The sequence below is a fragment of the Gymnoscopelus microlampas genome, assembly GCF_963454915.1.
Source record: "Gymnoscopelus microlampas genome assembly, chromosome: 12".
Lineage (NCBI taxonomy): Eukaryota > Metazoa > Chordata > Actinopteri > Myctophiformes > Myctophidae > Gymnoscopelus > Gymnoscopelus microlampas.
In genome coordinates, this window is record NC_139949.1 from 5,421,903 (window position 1) to 5,445,754 (window position 23,852).

Consider the following 23,852-nt stretch of genomic DNA (forward strand, 5'->3'; position numbering starts at 1 on the left):
CACGATTTGCCTTCAGCACTTTAAATAAGCACATTTTCTGAAATCCTGCCTAGTCTATGAGAGGGACAGAGCGAGAGAGAGAGAGAGAGAAGGGGGGGCGCTGCCCTCTCGCTCCCTGTAGAGAGAGGCAGCCACTCTGGAGAGAAGGAGACAAGTCCCGCGGGTGCTCTGGGATTAAAATTAATATTAAAATTATGTATTATGATAAAATAAAAAATAAAAAAATCGCGGCCTTTGCGATTAGCTAATCGCGTGGTTTCAAATCGCGATTTCGGTTTGAAAACGATTAATCGTTCAGCCTTACTGTACGTCCTCCCAGCAGAGAAGCACTAATCTCTGCCTGACACATGGCTTGCATGTTCTCCCTGGGTTCACACGTCTCTCCAACTTCCAGTCTGGTTGTGCCAGGAGCAGAGAGGAGAAGAACACTCTGATTCTAAGAGCTGAAGCTTCACTTGTAAGTCCCTCTGGATTAGAGCATCATCTACAGGCTAAGAAATGTCACATGGAAAAGTGAGAGGAACAGAGTGGAAACCCTTGAACCTAGCAAGTCTCTTTTCACTGACTGAACATTTATCCAAAACCAGTCCTGACAGTTCATGTGCCATTTCCACATCGGCACACAGACCTCCCTGCAATTCAGTGAGTTTGAAAAGTCTCTTTGTTGTGAACTTTACTGCATGTCATCCCACGCTTTTCATTCCTCAGCGCGAGACAGGGCTTTGATGCAAGGCGGACCTGGCTTTTGTTGTTCCCCCCAACATAGCAACCAGGAAGCTACGCTAGGGGAACGCTGAGGAGCGCTGAAAATAAAATGGATAATATGAGAGAAATATTCTATGACAGGTTGGATAATGAAGTGGTTAGCCAAGAGAAGTGCCGACTCAGCAGACCTTGTGGCCGAGGAGGCGCACCCTAGCGCCTCCAGGCGCGAGTGCCTGTGCCGACCGGCCGATGGTTCTGCTAGTCGAATCAGCGCCGTCCGAGTTGTAAACCGATAGGGAGAGAATAGATCTTTTCATGGGTTACTATCCACGACACTGGGCTTTCTGCCCGTGCACATAGTGTGCGCGCGTGTTCGTGCATGCGTGCGTGCGTATGTGTCTGTGTGTGTGTGTGTCGGGTGGGGCTCTACGTAACAGGTGTGTTGATTACATAGACAGATGACACATGTATAGTGAAATACCCCCTACACGTCTTTCTCCTTCTAAACTGTCTCTCTCTCGGTCGTGCGCGACTCCCACCATGCCATTCCACTATAGTGTTCATCATCCACATACTGATACATATATGTCTCAACATGACTGGTATGGCCCACATCGTCGGTGAGCAAATTGTCTAATCTTGCCCGATATCGCTCCCTACCTAGCCTGCAGGTAGGTAGTAGCATTCATGATTTCACAGTTAAATACTGAAAAAATAGTGCCCCAGGGCCACATCTGGCCATCTGGATCTCTCTCTAGAGCACCATTGACTCTCTAGGTAATGATGGATGATCACACAGATGGTCGTTCTGCTCCCTATGGCATCTGTAATGTTCTCTATAATAACTTTACGTGGAAACAAACCATGCAAACATTATTCAAACACAAATAAAAGTGATTGCGTCCTTGCATAATCCTTGATCAGGGACTCTCCTCCTCACTGGGGGCCGGGCTTAGGCGCGAGTGGAGGACGCGAGGAGAGAGAGCGAGTGTGAAAGTTTGAGGTATCGGACTTCAGCTTATGTTCACCCCCAGGGGTCCTTGAGGGGGATCCAAGGGGTCCTCAGATAAATTAGTTCATCAGAATCAGTTTAACCACATTAGACATTGACTATTTTACTATTAGCCGGTCTACAAGCTCACAATGCATTGCAAAGCAACACGTTGTGAGCGTGCAGATCTGCTATTTTCAAACCTGGTAAAAATAAAAACATTTTGAAACATTTTAACGCAAATCTTGTATTTTGTGCCAGGTGTTTTAAAGTGAAACCCTCTTTAAGCCTATGGAGCACCATATTTTAGGGGACTTCTGCCTCCTATAACCCGGCCCAGGAACCACTCACTGTCTTGGTTCTCACATCCCTGAGTTCAAGGGACCACCCAGGTGTCAGTACCAGTTCTGTGGCTCTAACTCATTCGGGGGGTGAGTTATACAAGGCAGAAATCGCCATGATAGTCTATTTAAGGAATGTCACTCCATTGACTTCAATGTATTGTTGGTCATCAGGGACCAAATATATACTTTTCCCAGGATTTTTACATTGGATCATCTAAATCTGTATTTCAAATGTCCTAAGGAAGCCAAAAATACAGATAAGTAGAAAAGAAAAGAAAACAAGGGGGGTGCGTATGGACCCCTTTGAGTACTAAACCGTTTTCTGTAATGGTGGCCTCTAATTTGCATTATTTAGGAGTAAGCTTACCACTAATTCCATTAATACCTTACACACATTTTCTGACCCTCAGAACATAGATATACCGTACACTTTATTTGTCAGTTTTGCTTACTTTGTTATAGAGTTATTGAAGAAACAGTGCAAACTTGGCAGCCATTTTGTTATGCAAATTAAAGGGCTAAAACAAATTGCTTGGGTACCTGGTTTTTCAGATTCAGCAGCCTTGAATTATATAAAATGGCCTGGTACCCCACTTTTACCCCAAAATGCCTCCAACAATCACAGTTTCTGAAATCCCACCTGTGACCTGACTACTACGCCAGTGTTTCTCAAACCCTAGAGCAGTGTTTCCCAACCTTTTTTGTGCCAAGACACACCTGGCATAGCCAAAAGATCCCAGGGCACACCTAGATGTACGGTGTGCGTATACAGTGTGTGTGTGTGTGTGTGTGTGTGTGTGTGTGTGTGTGTGTGTGTGTGTGAGTGAGAATATATATATATATATATATATATATATATATATATATATATATATATATATATATATATATATATATATATATATATGTGTGTGTATATATATATGTGGCAGGCTACACATTTATTGCTGCTAGAAAATATTTACTCTCATGTACACAAGATGTAAATAAGAACCATTACATTTTGTGTGCAACTTTGCATGTTTAGCATGAACCATTAAAGTATGTGATGTTGCCATTTCACCAACTGTAAGTCCGTTCTCTCTCAAATTGTAAATGGCCCCTGTAAAAAGTGAAAAGTCTAAGCTTATCACCAGATATTACCTGGTGGGCCTGTGGCACCCAGGGGACCCTGGTGGGGCCCTTCGGGGCTGCATGGGGCTCCTGGTGTGACTATTGTCATGGCCAGTGGAGGGAGAAGTACTCACATTTGTGCTTAGGTAAAAGTACAAATATCACAATGTAGAAATACTCTGTTACAAATAAAAGTCTGGTATTAAACGGACGGACAGACAGACAGACAGACAGACAGACAGACAGACAGACAGACAGACAGACAGGCAGAGGGGTATGAAGCTTGTACATCGGCTGTCAGGGTCCATTTGGTTCCATTTGTACACTCTCAGAGTTACAAACCTGTAGTGTAGACAGGCAGACAGGCAGACAGGCAGGCAGTCAGGCAGGCAGGCAGGCAGGCAGGCATGAAGAGGGGTATGATTATAGGACCTGTTGGAACAAGACTCTATCTGGTTGAAGTTGCGTAGAAACTCACAGCAATGTAGACACACCCAAGGACACACGCACGCACACACACACACACAGTATATACATGTTAGAGCGTTGACACACAGTTGACCATTTTGACACGCCAACAACACAGAACTGAACTGGACTCAAAGATGGATGTCCGGTAAGTGATTTTAAAATGTTTTTGTTGCTATGTATAGTATACTGTCATTTGAACCCTGTCACAACTAACAAACACTGTATACTAGAAGCACTTGGTATGACAGACAGACAGACAGACAGACAGACAGACAGACAGACAGACAGACAGACAGACAGACAGACTTATTCTATGTTCTTAAAGTTAATTTAATGTGTTTTATAACTTACTATATGTTCTAAAAGATCATTTAATGTGTTTTATAACTTATTATATGTTCTAAATGATCATTTAATGTGTTTTATAACTGATTCTATGTTGTTAAAAGTTAATGTTGTTTAAGTGTGTTATACAAAAGTTTGTCTAAACTTAACAACCAATGGACAGTTTTTACTTTTGCTTTCTACTCATTACGCCGTCTGTCTTTCTGTCGTCTGTCTCTCTGTCTGTCTGTCTCTATGTAGCCTATCTATCGAGCGTCTCTGTCTCCCTCCTCCCTCCCGGGTGTGTGTGTGTGTGTGTGTGTGTGTGTGTGTGTGTGTGTGTGTGTGTGTGTGTGTGTGTGTGTGTGTGTGTGTGTTTTCCCCCTACTCCAAACCACTTCGCCAAAAATAGCAGATCGACAAGCCCACAACACGTCGCAGCACGTTATGAGCTTAGACCTGCTATTTTCGCAGAATGCCCCCCCCCCCCCCCCCCCCAGAATAGGGATGCTGGGGTTCAAATGGTTAATGTAAACTCGTAATCAAGATATATTTAAAGAAGGTAGGGTCATCTACGTCATTTTCGCTATCATGCAATTCCAACCGGCAGATTTGTCGCACCATGGGAGCCAGACTGCAGCCAATTCAGTGGAATGCATTAGAGTTAATGAGAGCCCGGTGGATCAGCTCATGAACAAAATATATTTCTATATTTCTGAATGACTGAGACATTTGTAAAGTAATTGCTTCAGGAAAATAAAAGAAGACATATCACACATTGTTTTCTGCTGTGTTGCTTTTCGATGTGTCCACTGTATAAGTTTATTGAGCTATCTAAAGAGCACAAAGTACAAGATACTGCCGAGCCTGAAACCAGTGTTGCCATGTCCACTTATTATAAGCGACTTTAGGCTTATCTTGCTTGTTGCTTGTAAATATTGGTAGTTGCGGGTTGCGGTTTTATAGGCTTTTTTCTAAAGTGTAGTTGATTATTTGGACTTGGGCTTCACAATTTTAAAAGTATAATTATAATTCTCAATTATGTTTATGTCATGGACCCTTAAATGAATATGTGTTTGTCCCTAACCCCCATCTGAAAATGTTTTGTGCCAGGGAGCCCCGTACCAGATTTGTGTTTGTTAGTGTTTCAAAAATCCTCAATATTTCACATTTTACTTCAAGATTTTAAAAAAAAAATAGCAGATCTACAAGCTCACAACGGTTGTGAGCTTGTAGATCGGCTATTTTCAATGTATACAGTACGTCTAAAGTGCTCATATTGCCTCGTGCAAGTCTTCAATAGGGGTCCGCCACCCCTAGGGGGTCCGCGAGGTACTTAATATATATATTTTTTTAATGTCCATTTGTCTTCATATATTTTTAAAACATTTTCCACATTTATGTATTAAATAAATGATGATATCTATAAATGATTCTGTCCGTTTCAGTCATTCAGTGACTTGAATAGCTTGTATACATGATTATTGTGCAATTGACAGATTGTTTTCAGTTAATAAGCTATGTTTATAAATGGCAGTGTGGCCACCCTACTCACTGTACCCTGTCCATGTATGTTTAAAATAAAAGCATGAATATATTAATCTGTTTATTATTTTAATAGCTTAGTATTTATGCACAACATGTATGTTTATGAAACACAATTGTATACATAATTATAAAATATATGCTGCCCCCCCCCCCCCTCCCCCTTACGAGGTAGGTAGGGTAGGGGGTCCCTGCTCCATCTCCCCATCAGTTTGGGAAAACGTTAACGACCCCTGGCCCCCAGTGCTTCCTTTGGGCTTGTTTTCCTACACCTGGTTGCTTATTTCTCTCTCACAGTCTGGCAACACTGCCAGAGACGATTTTGTACAGTCTATGGACGATACATTCCGCTGTTTAGATGCCTCATTAAAATGGTACAGTGTGCTAAAAAAAATCCGGATTGATTGGATAAAAACCTGTGATAATGTCTTCTTTTATATTCCTGAACCGATTATCTGACAAAGGACACAATCGTTCAGAAATAGTGTTTGTTCACAAGCTGGTCCAAATGGCTGCCATAGACATAGTATTTCACCAAACTTCCTGTTCCAGTTTTGGCTCCCATGACCATCAATGGCGTCTGCTATGCAAGCAATGGCGTCGGCCCGCCCCCTAGACTGTCCCTTCCTTGTTTTCTAATTTCCTTGCTCGTAATGAGGAAAAAAAAACATTTCCTGTTTTCTGATCTATTTCATTGGCTGTAACTGTAAACAACTGTTATAGATGTTATATATTAGACATGTTGGTTGATTTGATGTGTCAATATTCATGTTTTTATTGATATATATATATATTAGGGCCGGGACTTTATCGCGTTAATTTCGATCAATTAATTACAAAAAAATTATCGCGTTAAAAAAATTAACGCATTTTAATCGCGCCTATTTTTTCACCGCGGAACGTTTCTCACTGGACGAGTTTCACACGGACCTATTATCCAGCGCACCAGGTTGGTGCGCTGGTATTATCGGTCCGCCTGAGAAACTGTCTGAGAAGTGAGAACGACGTGGTTCTCACAACAACAGAGCAGCCACTGAATGAAGACGTGCCGCATAGCCTGCTTGATAATGTTGGCTGGGCAAATCAGAATCTGTAATGGATGCCGCCCCCCACGCGCGCGTTTGTCCCGTTTGGGGGGGGGGGGGGGGGGGGGGGGCGGCGGTGCGCTGGGGGGAAGGGGGGGGGGGGGGCACGATGCGGTGCGGGTCACATGCGCGCGATTTTTTAAAATAATTAATTAAACGACTATAAAACAACTAACAACAACACACTCTACCAGCCTCCAATGGTGGAAAATAGCAGATCTACCTCACAATGCCTTGTACTTGTAGATCTGCTATTTTCACATGGTTACTGTATGTTTTATAATATTAATCGAAATCTACAAAGTAACTTGTAACTAAAGTTTTAAAATAAGTTTAAAAGTAAAATATTTGCCTCTGAGATATAGTGGAGTTACTGGAGTAGAAGTAAAAGTATTAAAAATTTGGAAATAGGCGTATTCGAGAGTCAAGTGTAAATACCTCAAAATTGTACTTAAGTACAGTTCTTGAGTACATTTACTTAAAGACGTTTACCAAAATCCATTTGAAAACATTTTTTTTCATTGATCTCAGGTCAAATATTGATGTGCGATTAAAATGTGATTAATTTAGATTAATTAATTACAAAGCCTCTAATTAATTAGATTATTTTTTTTAATCGAGTCCCAGCCCTAATATATATATATATATATATATATATATTATGTTACCTACCTAGGCTTTGTTTTAAAAGAGGAAAAAACTTAAGGGACTCTGTTGTCACATCCATGTACAAAGCACCCAGTAGGCCTACTGCCTCTAATTGGTTAAGTGAGGAGATATGTGGCAATCATCCCTGTGGTAGATGTACCCATTGTTCCAACACCAGTACCACTAAGATATTCTATCATCCACAGACCGGACGGGTACATAAAATAAAGGGGTTTATTAATTGTAATACAACTCATGTGGTTTACATGTTGAAGTGCCCATGTGGGATGGTCTATATTGGTCAAACGATACGCAACCTGAAAATACAAATAGCTGAACACAAAGCAGCTATCAGAAACTGTAACATGGATTATGCCATTGCACGACATTACAATGCGGGGGGGCATGGATCAGCAGCCACACTGAAATTCATAGAGAAGGTCAACCTGCCACCTAGGGGTGGTGACATGATAAAACTGCTATTGCAGAGAGAAGCTCACTGGATTTTTACCTTGAATAGAATGGAACCTAAAGGCCTAAACAAGAGTTTAGATCTCAGCCCTTTTCTGTAAATCTTAAATGTTATTAATGTGTCATTACCACACTGCCAATTTTTGTACAAAGATGTTTACACCGCCCCATATATTTAATTTAACAGTCCAAAATGTATTGACTGACATGACCTGATCCATGTTTAACCCATATCCTGACCGTTTTGATTGTGCCTATACATGATATTTGTTTCAATTTAAAAAGTTTTTAATTCAAAGACTTTACAGTATGTACAAATTTGTGTGTGTGTGTGTGTGTGTGTGTGTGTGTGTGTGTGTGTGTGTGTGTGTGTGTGTGTGTGTGTGTATATATATATATATACATATGTATAGCACCTGACGGGTGGGTGGGTGGGTTGAGCGTGGGGCTACCAGCCTACCACATACAAAAATAAAAAAGTCATCTTTCCACCTGTACAGTTACAGATATATCATAGAGTATTATGACATAATGTAATAATAATATGTGTTCCTCATTGTTTCTATGTCTCTTTGTCTTTTCTATCATTGTCTTTCTCTCAGATGGGACTCCATCACAGCCCTCCCTCTCTCTGCAGCAGACATGAGGAAGTCTTGGCATAAAGACTACACACAGGACCACCGTGACTTCAGGGTCTGCTTGCTGTGAGTGTTCATCACACAGAAAGCAGAACCAATACAATGTGTTCAGTTCTCACCATCTTCTTGACCCCAGACCAGCTGAAAAATTATCTCTTATTGAATGATGAGTTGAATTTGAGGTCTGACTTTGTCTCTTTCATTCTCTGTGTGTTGGTGAGCAGTGTAAAGGACATGTCAACAGGTGACCCGGCTGAGGACATTAACCTGGTGACTGATGCTCAGAACATAGAGAGGAACATGTATGAGTCAGCTAATGGCAAGGTAAGAATGTAATATTCTCTCCATGACATTTATTTACATGTTCTAATGACGACATGAACTACAATGTAGCGAGTAACTAATGTCTAACATTTAACTTCATTCAGTGACATTAAACAAATAAAACAATAAAATAACTGTTTCAAAATGTTCAAAAATGTGTCTAAAATAGGGATGCCAGGTAACCACATGAACCTTAGCGTCCTTATTCTGATATGAACATTCAACGAAAATACAACAAGCTTACAATGCATCATAATGTGAGCTTTTAACATTGTTCTACTTACATTAAAATGTATACTTGTACCTGGTGAGGTCCTGATATGTCTGTCTTTTATTTTGGAAGTAAAAGTTAATTCCAACCAATGTTAATGATGTAGCTTGACTCTCATTGTCTGTTGATGTGTGAAATCCAGGAGGAATATAGGAAACTGATGGAAGAGAAAAGGTCTGAGCTGGAGAAGAGGTGGAAGAGTAGGGGTAAGATTGTAGCCACGCACGCACGCACGCACAATTTTACTTTGTTCACTAGGCCCCCTTCCTTTCTCCCCTCTACACCAAATCTATTTCCTGAAACTAGTAGATATAATTATTGTTGTGACAGGTTGTACTGTAACTTGTAGATCGGATATTTTCGCCACTGATTTTTGCAGAATGTTTACCTATTATGAGCTGCCCAAAATAGTGACTCTAGGGTTGATGTGGTTAAACTAACATGTTTACACTGTGTCCATTTAACTCTTACATCATACTGAAGGGGGGAGGGGCCACCTCCAAGTATGATGATGTAAGAACAAAATGGCTGCTGTGTGAATATGGTTAATTAAGTCACAGTGATATAGTCCAGGGGCCAACACTGATATTTTCACAAATTGGTACCACCTGAGGTGGCCGTAAAGTTTTTGTATTTTTGTATTCCTACATGTCTCTAGTTTATATTTTGGTATGATACATCTTCCAATTCAGTAGCTTAATGGCAGTTATCACTACCTACCAGCTAATGTATCCGTTAGGAGACACAAAGTAGAATCTTTGTGTCTCCTACCGGAAATACACCCAGGCATCAAATTATTGCGACAAAAAACAAAATATCCATGTATTCAAGGCTTCATGGGGTGTGCAATTGATAACTTCTCAGATTTTTGGTGTTTGCAAAAAGACTGCTTTCCATAAGCTTGTAAAAGTTGACCCTCCTTCGGTCTAGGGTGGTCATAGCTGAATGGGTAGAGAGTCCCCCTGGGAAACTTAAAGGAGGAGTTCACCCAAAAAATGATTATTTTCTGTCAATTGCACACCCCATGAAGCCTTGAATACATGGATATATTTTGTTTTTTGTCGCAATAATTTGATGCCCGGGTGTATTTCCGGTAGGAGACACAAAGATTCTACTTTGTGTGTCCTACCGGATACATTAGCCGGTTTAGAGTAATTACTGTCATTAAGCTACTGAATTGGAAGATGTATCATACCAAAATATAAACTAGAGACATGTAGGAATACAAAAATACCAAAAATGTACGGCCACCTTAGGTGGTACCAAAATCTGCCTTGGCCCCTGGACTAATATGTATGTACCTCATGTCTTCTATAATACTCATCATGTGTAATGAATGTTTGGTGTTGTTTTTCTGTAGAGATGAAGTCCATGAGTCAGAGATCAGCACCTTCCCTTCCTCTTGCTGACAAGGTTATTATAGTTTGGCATTTAGCATTTGATTTTGATTTTGTTTTGACTTTCAGTTTATTTTTGATTTTTTTCACACATACGGTACAATACAATGCAGTATAGGTGTTTTCCGCAGACAAACAATCTCCACAACTATATCAGTATTGAAGAGAATGAACTACAAACTGTTAAAATACAGGAAACATGTCAAATGAGCATCGCACTTGGTAGACATGTGCAGAGCAAGTTCTGTCAGGGAACTCAGTGCAGTTGCTGCTGGCCGACCAATGGTCCGTCTCAGCTCCATGCTTCTATTCTCAACCAATCACATACTCACTTCATAATAGAGCACCCTATTTAAATGGGGAAGTTGCATTGCTCATTCCTTAATTGCCTTTTGCTGCTGCCTACTGCTACGCTGCTGATCCCTCCACCACCCCAGCTACCGCCTGTAATTTTGGATCTACTTTTATATGCAGGAGTCCCTATTGGTAGGGAAATGTAATGTGCTTTCTCAGAGTACCTAAAAGCAGATCCAATTCATCGCCAAACCAAAATAAATATATTGCTCATTTACAAATGAATACAAATATTTGATCCATTCATGAGTTGTCCTTTATCCATTCATAAGTTATCCTGACGGAAGTATTGAGTAATTTTTGGGGTGAACTATCTCTTTAAATTGAAAAGGGTCCCTCAGGGATCCATTCTTGGTCCCTTAGCCTACTTTTTGCCCTCTGCAACAAATCTCTTCACCGGAAATAGTTCAAAATGTGAAAATAGTTGATCTACAAGCTCAAAGTGTGAAAATAGCAGATCTAAAGCTCACAATGCGTCATAATGCAACACTTTGAAAGCTATTTCCGCAGAATATTTGCCCCAGAATAGGGAAGCTATAGGTTAATGTGGTTAACAGTGTTCTACTTACATTGAATTGTTCACCTATACCTAGTGAGGCCCTGATCTGTTTAGTCTTTTATTTTGAAATACAGGAAGTACAAACTTTTGTGAAGAAGGCCGATGGACACCTCAAAGGTTGGCGACAGGTGCGTAAGTCAACAATGCGCAATTTAGGAGGAGATCTCTGATGGTTAAATCAAAGAAGATTACCCGCGAAGTTTCGTTCGTTAGACCTTCATCAGGACAGACAATACAGAACAGAAAAAACACCAAACATTTTAAGGGCTACACCCCCAGAATGAAGGTCATCGGAAAAAAAAAAAAAGAATCTGGGTCACAGCAACACTAATTACGGCTCTGAATAGCAGAGGAAATGGCCTGTACAAGTTATCGGGCCAGGTCTTCAATATCTATAAAAGAAGAGATGATATTAGTGGACCCAATAGTAATAATACAAAGACACCCAGTGAACCTTTGAGGTGACGGAAAAAAGTTTCCCATTTGAAGTGTCGTCACCTGTGATAGCACCCATGTAATTTATATGATTCAGTGCCCCTGTGGCGTAGCATATGTTGGCAAAACAACTCGAAAATTAAAACAACGCATCAGTGAGCACAAAAGCTCACTATGCAGGAACGATCGCAAATATGCTGTGGCTATTCATTTTAATGATGCAAAACATGTCATATCCTCCTTTAGATTCCAGGGGTTAGAACCGATCCAGATGCCACCTAGAGGTGGTGATATGGACATTCTCTTAAAAAAAAGAGAAGCCTACTGGATCTTCACACTCCAAACACTGCCCCCTAAAAGGCTTAAATGATGAATTTGTACATAAAGGGATATTTCACTTTAAAAAAAAGTTAGACTTTTGTCATGATTTGGGGAAAGTGAAAATGGGCTTTGCTGTTCCGTGCACATGGTAATGGTCAATGGCCCCGATTCATAACGAGGGTCCTAAATATGGTGTAAATGAAGTTCCTAAAGGAGTTTGTATTTTTGGTACTCACAAACGAACGTGCAATTCAAAAGGGGGTTCGTATCCCACACGGAAAGGAAATATATGAACATATATGCCAATATATGGCAGGTATATGCAGAATATATGCTGCATATATGTCATATTCAGGTTCATATATGTGCATATATGTTGATATATAGGGAATATATGTCTCATATATAGCTCATATATGTTAACATATATGCCACAATCAGGTTCATATATGTGCATATATGTTGATATATAGGGAATATATGTCTTATATGTAGCTCATATATGTTCACATATATGCCACAATCAGGCTCATATATTTGCATATATGTCATAAATGCCTACATATATGCCTACATATATAGCTAATATGTATTTGACTTTTTGCATATATGTCATACATAATGCCTATATATATATAGCTCATAGCTCCCTTTTTTATTTGCAAGGTAATATGTGCATATCAGTCTAAAGTTATATAAGAAAATGAATTCATTATTGTACGTATTTCCATCCAATGTAGATTTTGGTTTGTGGATTGTGGAAGATATAATATAAAGACAATATTGTTTAATTAGGTCTGCATGCTGCCACTCTTATTTTAAAACACAACTAAAGACCTTTCTGTTTTCCACTGCCTTCTAGAGGCACAACAATTTAAAATGTTTTACATGATGTGAACATCATCATCATTATCAGTTATTATCATCATTAGTAGTTTTATCCTTCAACTTCTTGTTTATACCCCAAAATGACTGCTATACAGGTTTTGTAGCAATTTGTAGAAATTATAGAAATATTAGACCTTAATTGTCGAATGTTTAAGAATGTTCTAATCATGTATACTTTATTTTACATTTTGGACAAAATAGCCAATTTTACATTGAGGTGTGCAGATATCCCATGCAGTGCCCACCTATCCTGTTACTTACAGCAGTGGCCCACAACCCCCCAAAATAATCATATTTGAACTGGGGACCCCAACCCTAATATGTACTTGTAATGTAGGAGTTGAGGCATTTAGTTTTAATTGACTCAGTTCCACAGATCAATATTTTGAAAATAGCCGATCAACAAGCTCACAACGCCTTGATGGGCTATTTTGCCTCTTTCTTATATTATTTAGCAATTTGGCCAACATTTGACCAGTTTTTTAGTAAATTGTTGATTACTTTTGATGCAGTAATTATTTTATTTGTATTATTATTTTTATAGGTATTAAAATGGTTACTTAAATTGTCACTTCACTGTCATCTGGGGACCCCCCCCCCCCCCCCCCCCCCCCCCCCACTCCCCAATCATGTGGGGATCCCCCTGGGGGTCCCGACCCACAGGTTGAGAACCACTGTGACACCTACAGTGCGACATTACGTCACGCAGCTAAGGGCGGAGCTTATTAGAATTTGAACAGAGTCGGAGAAAGTGAAACTAACGTCTGTCGGCTCCGTCTCGGCTGAGCGAACATTTATTTACAAACAGCTTGATTCCATGCTTCTACTCTACTAGATAACAGGTAAGTTTAATTAGTTTATGGAATTAAAATGTTATCCAACTTGTTAGTATCGTAAACGTGCAGTTTTTATTAGCCATGTATCACACGACGCTCGTCCGTCACGAGCGTCATGGCTGAACTTAATCCTGTTTTTTGCACGTTCTCCATTTAGAACCTGTCCTGTACATCTACATAAACGTTCAGATTTTAAATATAAAGTGCTTACTCTATGGCCATGGATGTTACAAGTCTACTCGGGCACTCAGAAATACCCGTATTGTCTGTATTGTTCAATAAAAAGCATTTTAATTTGATCGGTGGCCATTTTCTCCGTATTTCCTTATGCGTTCAACTACGTGACCCTATCGATTGGGAGGTGTACTGCACTCTGATACATCGTAAGTCTATGACACAATGGCCACCGATCGGATTAAAATGCTTTTTTATGAACTATCTGGAATATACGGATACTTACACCCACCCGAAGTGAATTGTAATATCCGTGGCCATGAGGTAAGCACTTTATATTTGAAATATGAACGTATATGTAGATGTAGGGCCGTAAATGGAGAAATAGCAAAACACAGGTTGAAGTTTCCTCATGACTCATGATACAGTGATTCGCTCAGTTCTAGCTTAAATTATGTTTCGTCGTAAGACACTGTTGCACGCCCAAAAATCACTGATCTACAAGCTCACAGCGACACATTGTGAGCTTGTAGATAAGGTTTTTGGGGCGTGTAACACAGTCTTAGACATGGCATTAGCATATTAATTTCCATGTGGTGCATGTCAGTGTTTATCAGGTATAAATCAGTCCACAACACAAGCTAATGTTGGACTCATTTATTTTGACTGTAATTAATTATTATTATCATATCTATGAATTTTGTTTGAAACCTACAGTACAAAGTACAAAAAATACTTAGTTTTGTTTTGCACACAGCTAGCTAACAAAAGCAGGTAATGTTTATCAGTGGTTCTCAAAGTGGGCTCCAGGGACCCCCAGGGGTCATTGGGGGGTTTCCAGGTGGTCCCCAGGTAAATGAGGTTATATAGCATCAAAATCAGTTTAACCACTTAAACCCTATAAATTGCCTATTTGAAAATAGCAGATCTACAAGCTCACAGTGCAGCGCATGGTAATGCGTTGTGAGCTTGTAGATCAGCTATTAAAAAACTAAAAAACACTGTAAACAAACTGTGTGGAATATTTCTGAAACACTTTTGTAATTCAAATCTTGAGTCCTATAGCCAAGTACATAGGCTAATAATTAGGGGGTCCTTGACATGAACATGTTTGAGAACCACTGATTTGTACAACATTAATCATTAATCAGTTCTGCGAAACACTTTGCCAAATTCATCAGAAGAACTGAATGAATTATGAGCAATCTGATGAGTTAACATTACATTTTAAATTACTGACGCACAAATAATATCTATGTCTATTTCTACTATCACAGATGCTGAAAGAAACACCTGGCTGGCAGCTAGTGAGCACTTAAAACCAGTGCAAAGACTGGACACGACAAGAAGAAGTGCGAAGACGATTTTCAGGTGAAAAAAACATCTGCTGCTACGTGACGTCTTTCAATAGAGTCTGAGGATGTCTTTTATTACATTTTTGGATACCTTTTACTTTCGTTTGATACTTTTCTTTTTTGTTGTTTGACATGTTCCTCCTTTATAATTCTTAATACTATGTATGCAAATAAAATTAATGGGTAGCCTGTACAAAACATTATGCCACCCTTTTACACCTGTAAACTTGTGTTATGCCCAAGTTGAAGCTGTTACCCTCAACTGTTGATCTGGGGTCAATGACTAAATTTTGTATTTGTTTTTCTGTCCTTTAGGTGTTGCATGGTGACAGCAGCAGTTGGATAATGAAGCTTCCCGACTCGTCTAATTGTCTTAGGTAGTGTAAACTGTTTTTTCTAATCTGTTTTAAAGCATTGCAAATACGGAGACTATATGGAGGTCATGTTTTAGTTTAACAATCTATTGTTATGTGGAAAGCAACAGACGAACACTGTTAACATGCAAACCATATATGTCTAATTATGTTAAGGTGAAGTTCTCACAGCTACAAAATGGATGCTGAGCATTGAGGGTCCGGTCGGTGTGGCTCCACAGATCAACTTCCTGGCTGGACTGGCAGCTTTTCCAGTTATTACAACTTCACTCTGGTGCACAGGAGCACGCCTGAATTCATTCAAAGGTAACTTTCTGTTTGAAGTAGAACCATCATATGTAACTCGTAAAATGTGCTCTCTTGTAGAGCAGCTATGAGTGCACCTTTTCCATATGTGATTTTTGATTTCAGATGTTTCGTTGGGATCAACCCATTGGCACCAAAACGACAAAGCTGCTCAGCCAGAAAAGTGCCTTGAGGGAAGGAGAGATGGAGAGAGCGATGCCACTGGCTCACAGATGGCGCAGGGGCGAGTACCTGTAAAGGTGAGCCAGTTGCGATACCCCTATCGTATTTTGCATATTGCTTTGCCGTCTTAGGTCATATTTTAGTAGAGTTTTATCATTTATTTAGTTTTTTAGATGTCAAACATACCATGAGATCATTCGACAAGACAAACTTACATAATTCTATTATTATTATTATTATTATTATTACACAATTCTAGCCAATAATTGTAAATATAGAAGGTGTCTTGGACTCATAAATGCACTCACTTTTCAGACAATTCAAAATAATTGCATGTTTATGAAAAAAACTAATAAACTAATAAAATAGCTACTGTTTGAATAAAGGCTTTGGGCTATCAGCCGATAAACTCACAAGGAAACTCATGTACACTAAATCAGGTGGTGTAGCAAAACTTATATACTTGGAGTCTTTAGAAGATAGACTCGAGGCATTTTTCCACTGTTGTCTCATGTCCTTTTGGTCTCTTTGCAGAGGCAACAATGAAGAAGTGACCGCACGCAACTAAAGGCCAGCTGGGTCAAGCCATCAACAGCAAGTTGCTCAGGCATCGTCGAAAGGCAGATCATTGAAATTATTATTCCTGTCTAAGATCAACCAATTATTTTCTGTTGTGATTATGTTTAATTGAGATTTTGAATAAATGTTTAATAACTTCTAGATATTGTGTTTTATTTAATTAATGTAGGTATGCATATTTGTATTTATGTAGGTATACATATCCTTAACATACTGCATATGTGTAAATAAACATATATGACCTATATTTAACATATATGTGTAAATAAACATATATTACCTATATTTAGCATATATAATATATAATGCATATATGAAATTGGCCCCCTACATATATGGGCATATATGCAGCATTCATATATATGCACATATATGTGCATATATATGTACATATATGGGCATATATGCAGCATTCATATATATGCACATATATGTGCATATATGGATATATATGTGCATATATGTTGAGAGACATATATGTAGGGGGCCAATTTCATATATTTGGCATATATGTTGAACATATATGTGGCAATATAGGTTCATATATTTTCTTTCCGTGTGGGATATGACAGAGACGTGCGTATGACCAGTGCGTATGACCAGGTGTGATGATTACTCTGGGAGGCTGCATCCAACAGCATCCAACTTCAACGTCACCGGGCTGAACCGTGCTAAATAGTGTTGCCATGTCCGCTCATTATAAGCGAATTTGGGCTTATTTTTCTGTAAAGTTGCTTGTAAATATTGGTAGCTGTGGGATGAGGTTTTTGGGGCTTGTTTCTAAAGTGTAGTTGGTTATTTGGGCTTGTTTCACAATTGTTTAATTGTTTTAACCGGTGGTTCTCAAATATTTTTATATTATATATATTTTTATATTATATACCCCAAGTTAATATGTATGCTAATATATCTATAAGCCCCATCTGAAAATGTTTTGTGCCAGCTGGAGGCAGATTTGTGTTGTTAGAATGATTAAAAATTCCTCCAAATCTTCCACATTTTATTACACAATTTTTTTTTTAAATAGCAGATCTACAATCTCACAATGGTTTAATTAAAGTGCTTATAATGGCAAGTGCCAGTTGCTTCTTTTGGGCTTGTTTTCCTAGACCTGGTTGCTTATTTCTCTCACAACATCTGGCAACGCTGATGCAAGTTTGAAGTTCAACTCCGCCTCGTCTAAAGATAACAGATGCGGTGTCGCATCGCCTTGACAACTGTTCTGTCTGGAAGCGGATCACGTAATAAATGCTCTCATGTGTAATGAGAATAAAGAAGTTTACAAGGTTTAACCCCATTACCAAATAAAAGGCTAATAAAACGTGGAAAGGATATTATAAGAGGCAAAAAGATTATGTTGAAAATAAATCCAGGGCATACAAGTGGAACGCTTCTATCCGATATAATGGACCAGAGCTTATTGATTAAATTAGTTAATTTTGGATATCACTGTCCTACGTCGGAATGGGGAATAGTTCTGGACACAGCTTTCATCCACTTAATTTTTCCTCATCAGATGGTAATATTTATTAGGCTGTTGTGTGTGGCGTTCATGTGATCAATATACAGTAGCCTGCAGTAGGCTTTACAAATTAATACCGCGGCACGGACACTGATGCAAGTCAGTCCCTCCGCAGTTTCATTAAGGCATCATAGCCTATTTTCATTATTACGTGACACTTTGGCTGAGATGGCCCGCGAGGGAACTATAATAATTCAGCTCTAAATGCGACTCATAGCCTAGAAAATAAATAAAAAGCGGTGGAATCTACATCATGTCTATATTATGCATAGGCTACACGCAATACATCGTTTGACATTTATTTCAATTTTTTTAGATAGTGTTGACAAATGTTGGGCACATAGCCTATATATTTTATTTGAGGTTTGCCACTGTTGTAATTGATTTTGGCATGAAGAATAAAGCATTCTAAAGACATACGCACATTTCAGCCCTGGTACGCCAGCCTCGGGGCTGACCTGAGAACGTGCGCACCTGACGCACAAAACACAGACCAAAAAATCTTTATGCATCAGGTGTATATGTACGACTTGTCCTAAATGCCGGTACGTACAAAATATGGTCGCAAATCCCTTTATGCATCCGGCCCAATGTCTGTGTGCAAATGCAGAGCAATTGCTCCAGCCACTGAGGAGAACTGGGCAGAAGAGCTTTTGGGCTCACTGCACACCGCATGCACAGAGCTTTGTAGAATTATAGGAGGATATATTTTTTGGAAAAAGGAAAAAATTAAATACAATAAACAATGTATATAAAATAAATGAAAAAAGTCATTAAAAAACAGCCCCCTCAAGTATTTGGAGGGCAGGATGAGTTTGAAGTTACAATGGGTTTGTATAGGAAGGGGGCGTGTCTGATAACATTAATATCAAATATCTAAATACTGAATCAAGCAACTTAAAAACTGTCTGGGGGGCTCACAAAAGCCTGAGTAGATGATAAAATGACCCAACATGTTTTTGAAAGTGAAATATCCCTTTAATGTTATGTTGTGATTTGTCATGCGTTATTTGGATGGACTACCTATATAACAGACCTGTGCTTTTATTTTGTTGGAGACTTGTACTTTATTAGTATAATTTTACCTTTATTCTCACTGGGTGTATTTTTATTATTACTATTGGGTCCACTAATATTCTCTTCTTTTATAGATATTGAAGACCTGGCCCGATGACTTGTACAGGCCATTTCCTCTGCTATTCAGAGCCGTAATTAGTGTTGCCGTGACCCAGGAATAAAAATAGTTGTGAATGGGATTGGGGTTGCTTTAATATGATGATGATGAGTCTCTAGGTCTGAGATTGCGGATGCAGCCGATGGGATGCATGTCCGATTCATTCTGGGGGTGTAGCCCTTAAAATGTTTGGTGGTTTTTGTGTTCTGTATTGTCTGTCCTGATGAAGGTCTAACGATCGAAACGTCGCATAAATAGCTACAATTTTTTAACCATCAGAGATCTCCTCCTAAAGAAATACAGGAAGTAAAAGTTCATTCCAACCAATGTTAAGGAACAGTCTGTTAACAGCTTGACTCTCTCTCATTGTCTGTTGATGTGTGAAATACAGTATGAATACTGGAAACTGATGGATGAGAAGAGGTCTGAGCTGAGGAAGAAACATTGGATGAGTATGGGTACTGGGTACGGAATTTCAATACTTAACTCTTCTACTCCAGTGCAATGTGCTTATTTGACAGCTTTAGTTACTTTGTTAGTTTTGCAGACTTCTTTGATTACCAAACAAAGAACTCATTAAGCCCATTTGAGTCCACATGAACGACCGGGGCTTGTGTGTATTAATGGATCACATCCAATTCACCGTTCACTATAGATAGATAAATAGATAGATACTTTATTGACCCCCGAAGGAAAATTCTAATATCCCATAGATCATACGATCACCTAAGCCTCCTCTGGAAGAAGAGCCTACCCTGTGTCTTTTTGTAGATCTAGCATCTGTGTTCAGAGCCCAGTCTAGGTTCTCATCCAGATGAACTCCCAAGTACTTGTAGGTCTGCACCTGATCAAGCTCTGTCTCTTGGACGTTGACAGGCTGAAGAAGATGAGCAGGCTTGTTCCTACGGTAGTCCACCACCATCTCCTTAGTCTTGGAGGTTTTTAATAGGAGGCAGTTCCTGTCACTCCATTCACCGAACGCCTTAGTCAAGTGCCTGTATTCCTCCTCCTGCCTATCCTTGACACACGCCACAATGGCTGTATCATCAGAATATTTCTGAATGAATTAGGACTCAGAGTTGTACTTGAAGTCTGACGTGTACAATGTGACCAGGAAGGGAGCCAGGACAAAGGAGGGATCCAACCCCATCCCATCAAGCTTATCTCTGAGTATGGAGGGTTGGATGGTGTTAAACGCACTTGAATGCACTCGTCCGTCCGTCCGTCCGTCCGTCCGTTCGTCTAGATCTCTAAGTTGTTAATGTTTCCATTTTGCATCCTTTTAAATTGTGTTTTTTTTCCTTGCTTCGTTTAATGTATACATTTTCCGTGCAGCACTTTGTAACCTCTGTTTAGAAAGGTTATTATTACGGGGCCAGAGCTCAGCTCTGGACCTGTTTTATTATTCGCTTTATTCTGTCACTTCTGCCACTTTTCGCAGTTCTGGCTGAACCGTGCAGTCGCTTTTTACGAAACTCGGCCATATGGTAGATGGTCATGAAAAACGATCAAGAAATAATTCTCACAATCTTTCGTCCAAAGGTGGCGCTATAGCACTCTTTGAACAGGTACAACTCATGCCCTGTTTGACCTACAGCCATGAAACTTGGATACACATATGCGTCTCCTCATGCTGAACAACTTTCACCCTCTGACTTTTGACCTCTGACCTTTAGATCTCCCACCATTTTGAATTATATGAAAAACAGTCATTGGCTCCTAACTTCTGCATTTTTTCACTTATGGAAAATCCGTTGGAATTTTTTGTAGGCAGTGGTCCAAAGTTCAAGTGTTAAACGTTTCGTGCAGATTGCTCAAAAATCCCAGGAGGAGATAGATTTTAACTATTACAGTTTTATGAAAATTATTCATCTGTGCCTAAAACATACATGCAGACTCACATTTCTTTGAAACTTTGCAGAAATGTACAGGGTCATTCCAAATATCACTGAAACCAATCTTACTCCAATTGGCCAAAAGGGGACGCTATAGCAATTTTTTGAAAAGGCAGACTTTAAACAGGCATAAGTCATGCCTCGTTTGGCCGAAAGTCGTGAAACTTGCTTACACATGTGCCTTGACTCATGAGGAACACACGTATCGATTTGACCATTAAGCTCCGCCCTTAGATTTTCCGCAATTTTGAGCAGTTTGAAAAATACTTGTTTTTGCTAGTTCTGGCTTAACCGTGCATACGCTTTTTATGAAACTCGGCCATATGGTAGATGCTCATGAAAAACTACCAAGAAATAATTCTCACACTCATTCGTCAAAGGGTGGCGCTATAGCACTCAATTGAAAGTGCCAACTTTGAACAGGTACAACTCATGCCCTGTTTGACCTACAACCATGAAACTTCGATACACACATGCGTCTCTTCATGCCCGACAACTTTTGTGGTCTGACTTTTGACCTCTGACCTTTAGATCTCCCACCATTTTGAATTATATGTAAAACAGTCATTGCCTCCTAACTTCTGCATTTTTTCACTTATGGAAAATCCATTGGAAATCTTTGTAGGCAGTGGTCCAAAGTTCAAGTGTTAAACGTTTCGTGCAGATTGCTCAAAAATCCCAGGAGGAGATAGATTTTAACTATTACAGTTTTATGAAAATTATTCATCTGTGCCTAAAACATACATGCAGACTCACATTTCTTTGAAACTTTGTAGAAATGTACAGGGTCATTCCAAATATCACTGAAACCAATCTCACTCCAATTGGCCAAAAGGGGGCGCTATAGCAATTTTTTGAAAAGGCAGACTTTAAACAGGCATAAGTCATGCCTCGTTTGGCCGAAAGTCGTGAAACTTGCTTACACATGTGCCTTGACTCATGAGGAACACACGTATCGATTTGACCATTAAGCTCCGCCCTTAGATTGTCCGCAATTTTGAGCAGTTTGAAAAACACTTAAACCCAGGATTTTTTAGCTATTTGCGTGAAACTGTATCCTCTGTGTGATCTCCTTTTTCACAGTTACTTGTCTGTTGGGCCAATGGCGTCTCCCTTAAATGAATGCCTCACAATCTCAAGGTCGCCAGTTCAAGCCTCACTTGATGCAGACTTAATTTAAGTTTAATTGCAAACAACATGACTGTATCAATGAATACATGTGCAAATGGTAAAGATAACCTGAAATGCTTATTTGAGAGTACGTTTTTTCAACGTATGACATACTTTATCTGAAAATAGCTGATCTACAATCTCACAACTTTTCATGGTTTGTGAGCTTGTAGATCGGCTACTTTCACTAGTTTTGGTTCTGAGGAGATGTACAATTTCTTCATTGGTAAATGGTTTGTGAACGAGTGATCTTAGTGTTAGTGAAACAGGGGCTTGGTTCATGAAAGAAGGCAAGAGTTTATGATCTTCAACAGACAATATCAGCCTGGACAAAGCTATAGCACTATAGGTAGTGTTGCAGCCTATTAGTCTGAAGGTTGAGAGTTCGAATCCTGTTAATGGCAGTAGGTTGAGATGTCCAATCAAACCATTATGTTTCCATCTCTCTCTCTCATCAATCTATTGTTTCCATGTCACTCTCTCTCTCTCTCTTCAATCTATTCCGTTTCCATGTCTCTCTCTCTCTCTATTCACTGGCCCCGTATTATCGCTGCTTGCAGCTATATTTATTATTATTATTATTATTATTATTGTTACCCTTATTATTATTATTATTATTATTATTATTATTATTACCCTTATTATTATTATTACTTCGGGTTAGGGTTACATAATCTCTAGGTAGAGGAAGTAGAGATTGTTAATCAATCACTGGTGGCTTTGTTTTCTCAGATAAAAGAAAAAAAATGCATTAAAATGTTCCCCCCTGTACATAAGTACATAAGTACGTACGTGCTTATGTACATTTCATATTCAGAATCATGAAGAAACATTTGTTTGATTTCAGAGGACATGACGGTGGACAGAGGACAGACTCTAGCTATGGGTCTAGGACAAGCATAAGATCATCATACTCTGGCTATGGGTCTACGACAAGCAGAGGCACATCAGACGCTGGCTATGGGTCTACGACAAGCAGAGGCACATCAGACTTTGGCTATGGGTCTACGACAAGCAGAGGCACATCAGACTTTGGCTATGGGTCTAGGACAAGCATAGGATCATCATACTATGGCTGTGGGTCTTGGTCGAATGAAGACGAAATGTAAGATCACTGATCTCTTTGAACTTCAACTGGAAAGACACAAAGAACGAAACCACATTGAAATTATTTAAAATTTGACATGATTCTAACTTTTTCTGTGTAGAAAACACAAACATGACTTTAACATGAAAATATTGGACATGAAACCAGTTATTTCATGCCTGACAATCACAGACATTTCTTGCAAGGATCGTAATGTAGTTCATATGTGTGCTCACTGGCAAGCAAGCACACTCACATGGTCCTAACTTCTTCTTTTTTTTATTTAAGTAAAAGTAGCAACACCAAAATACAAAAATCCTGTGTTACAAATACA

General features: G+C 39.4%; 2 protein-coding genes and 1 long non-coding RNA gene across 8 annotated transcripts in view; all 3 read left to right on the forward strand.

Moving 5' to 3' along the window:
- The window catches only part of LOC311056921 (polypeptide N-acetylgalactosaminyltransferase 10-like), a 527,855-nt gene that overhangs the window by 264,170 nt on the left and 239,833 nt on the right, over positions 1-23,852 (forward strand). The window lies entirely within an intron of this gene.
- LOC311056920 (uncharacterized protein) overlaps positions 3,697-23,852 on the forward strand; it is a 57,527-nt gene continuing 37,371 nt past the window's right edge. For both annotated transcript variants that reach the window (XM_084073769.1, XM_084073770.1), the window contains exons 1-8: positions 3,697-3,769; positions 8,300-8,401; positions 8,560-8,659; positions 9,073-9,136; positions 10,291-10,343; positions 11,315-11,368; positions 19,758-19,831; positions 23,279-23,536. In XM_084073769.1, coding sequence (XP_083929895.1) covers positions 3,759-3,769; positions 8,300-8,401; positions 8,560-8,659; positions 9,073-9,136; positions 10,291-10,343; positions 11,315-11,368; positions 19,758-19,831; positions 23,279-23,536 — 716 coding nt within the window. In that variant the 5' untranslated portion in view covers positions 3,697-3,758. The remainder of the gene's footprint in view (positions 3,770-8,299; positions 8,402-8,559; positions 8,660-9,072; positions 9,137-10,290; positions 10,344-11,314; positions 11,369-19,757; positions 19,832-23,278; positions 23,537-23,852) is intronic.
- LOC311057475 lies at positions 13,629-16,771 on the forward strand. Of its 2 annotated transcripts, none has more exons than XR_014601959.1 (6): positions 13,629-13,726; positions 15,172-15,288; positions 15,585-15,626; positions 15,780-15,929; positions 16,035-16,168; positions 16,626-16,771. It is a non-coding gene; the product is annotated as an uncharacterized lncRNA (long non-coding RNA). The 2 variants fall into 2 exon arrangements; XR_014601960.1 differs by having other exon boundaries at positions 15,172-15,265; positions 15,565-15,626; positions 16,626-16,770.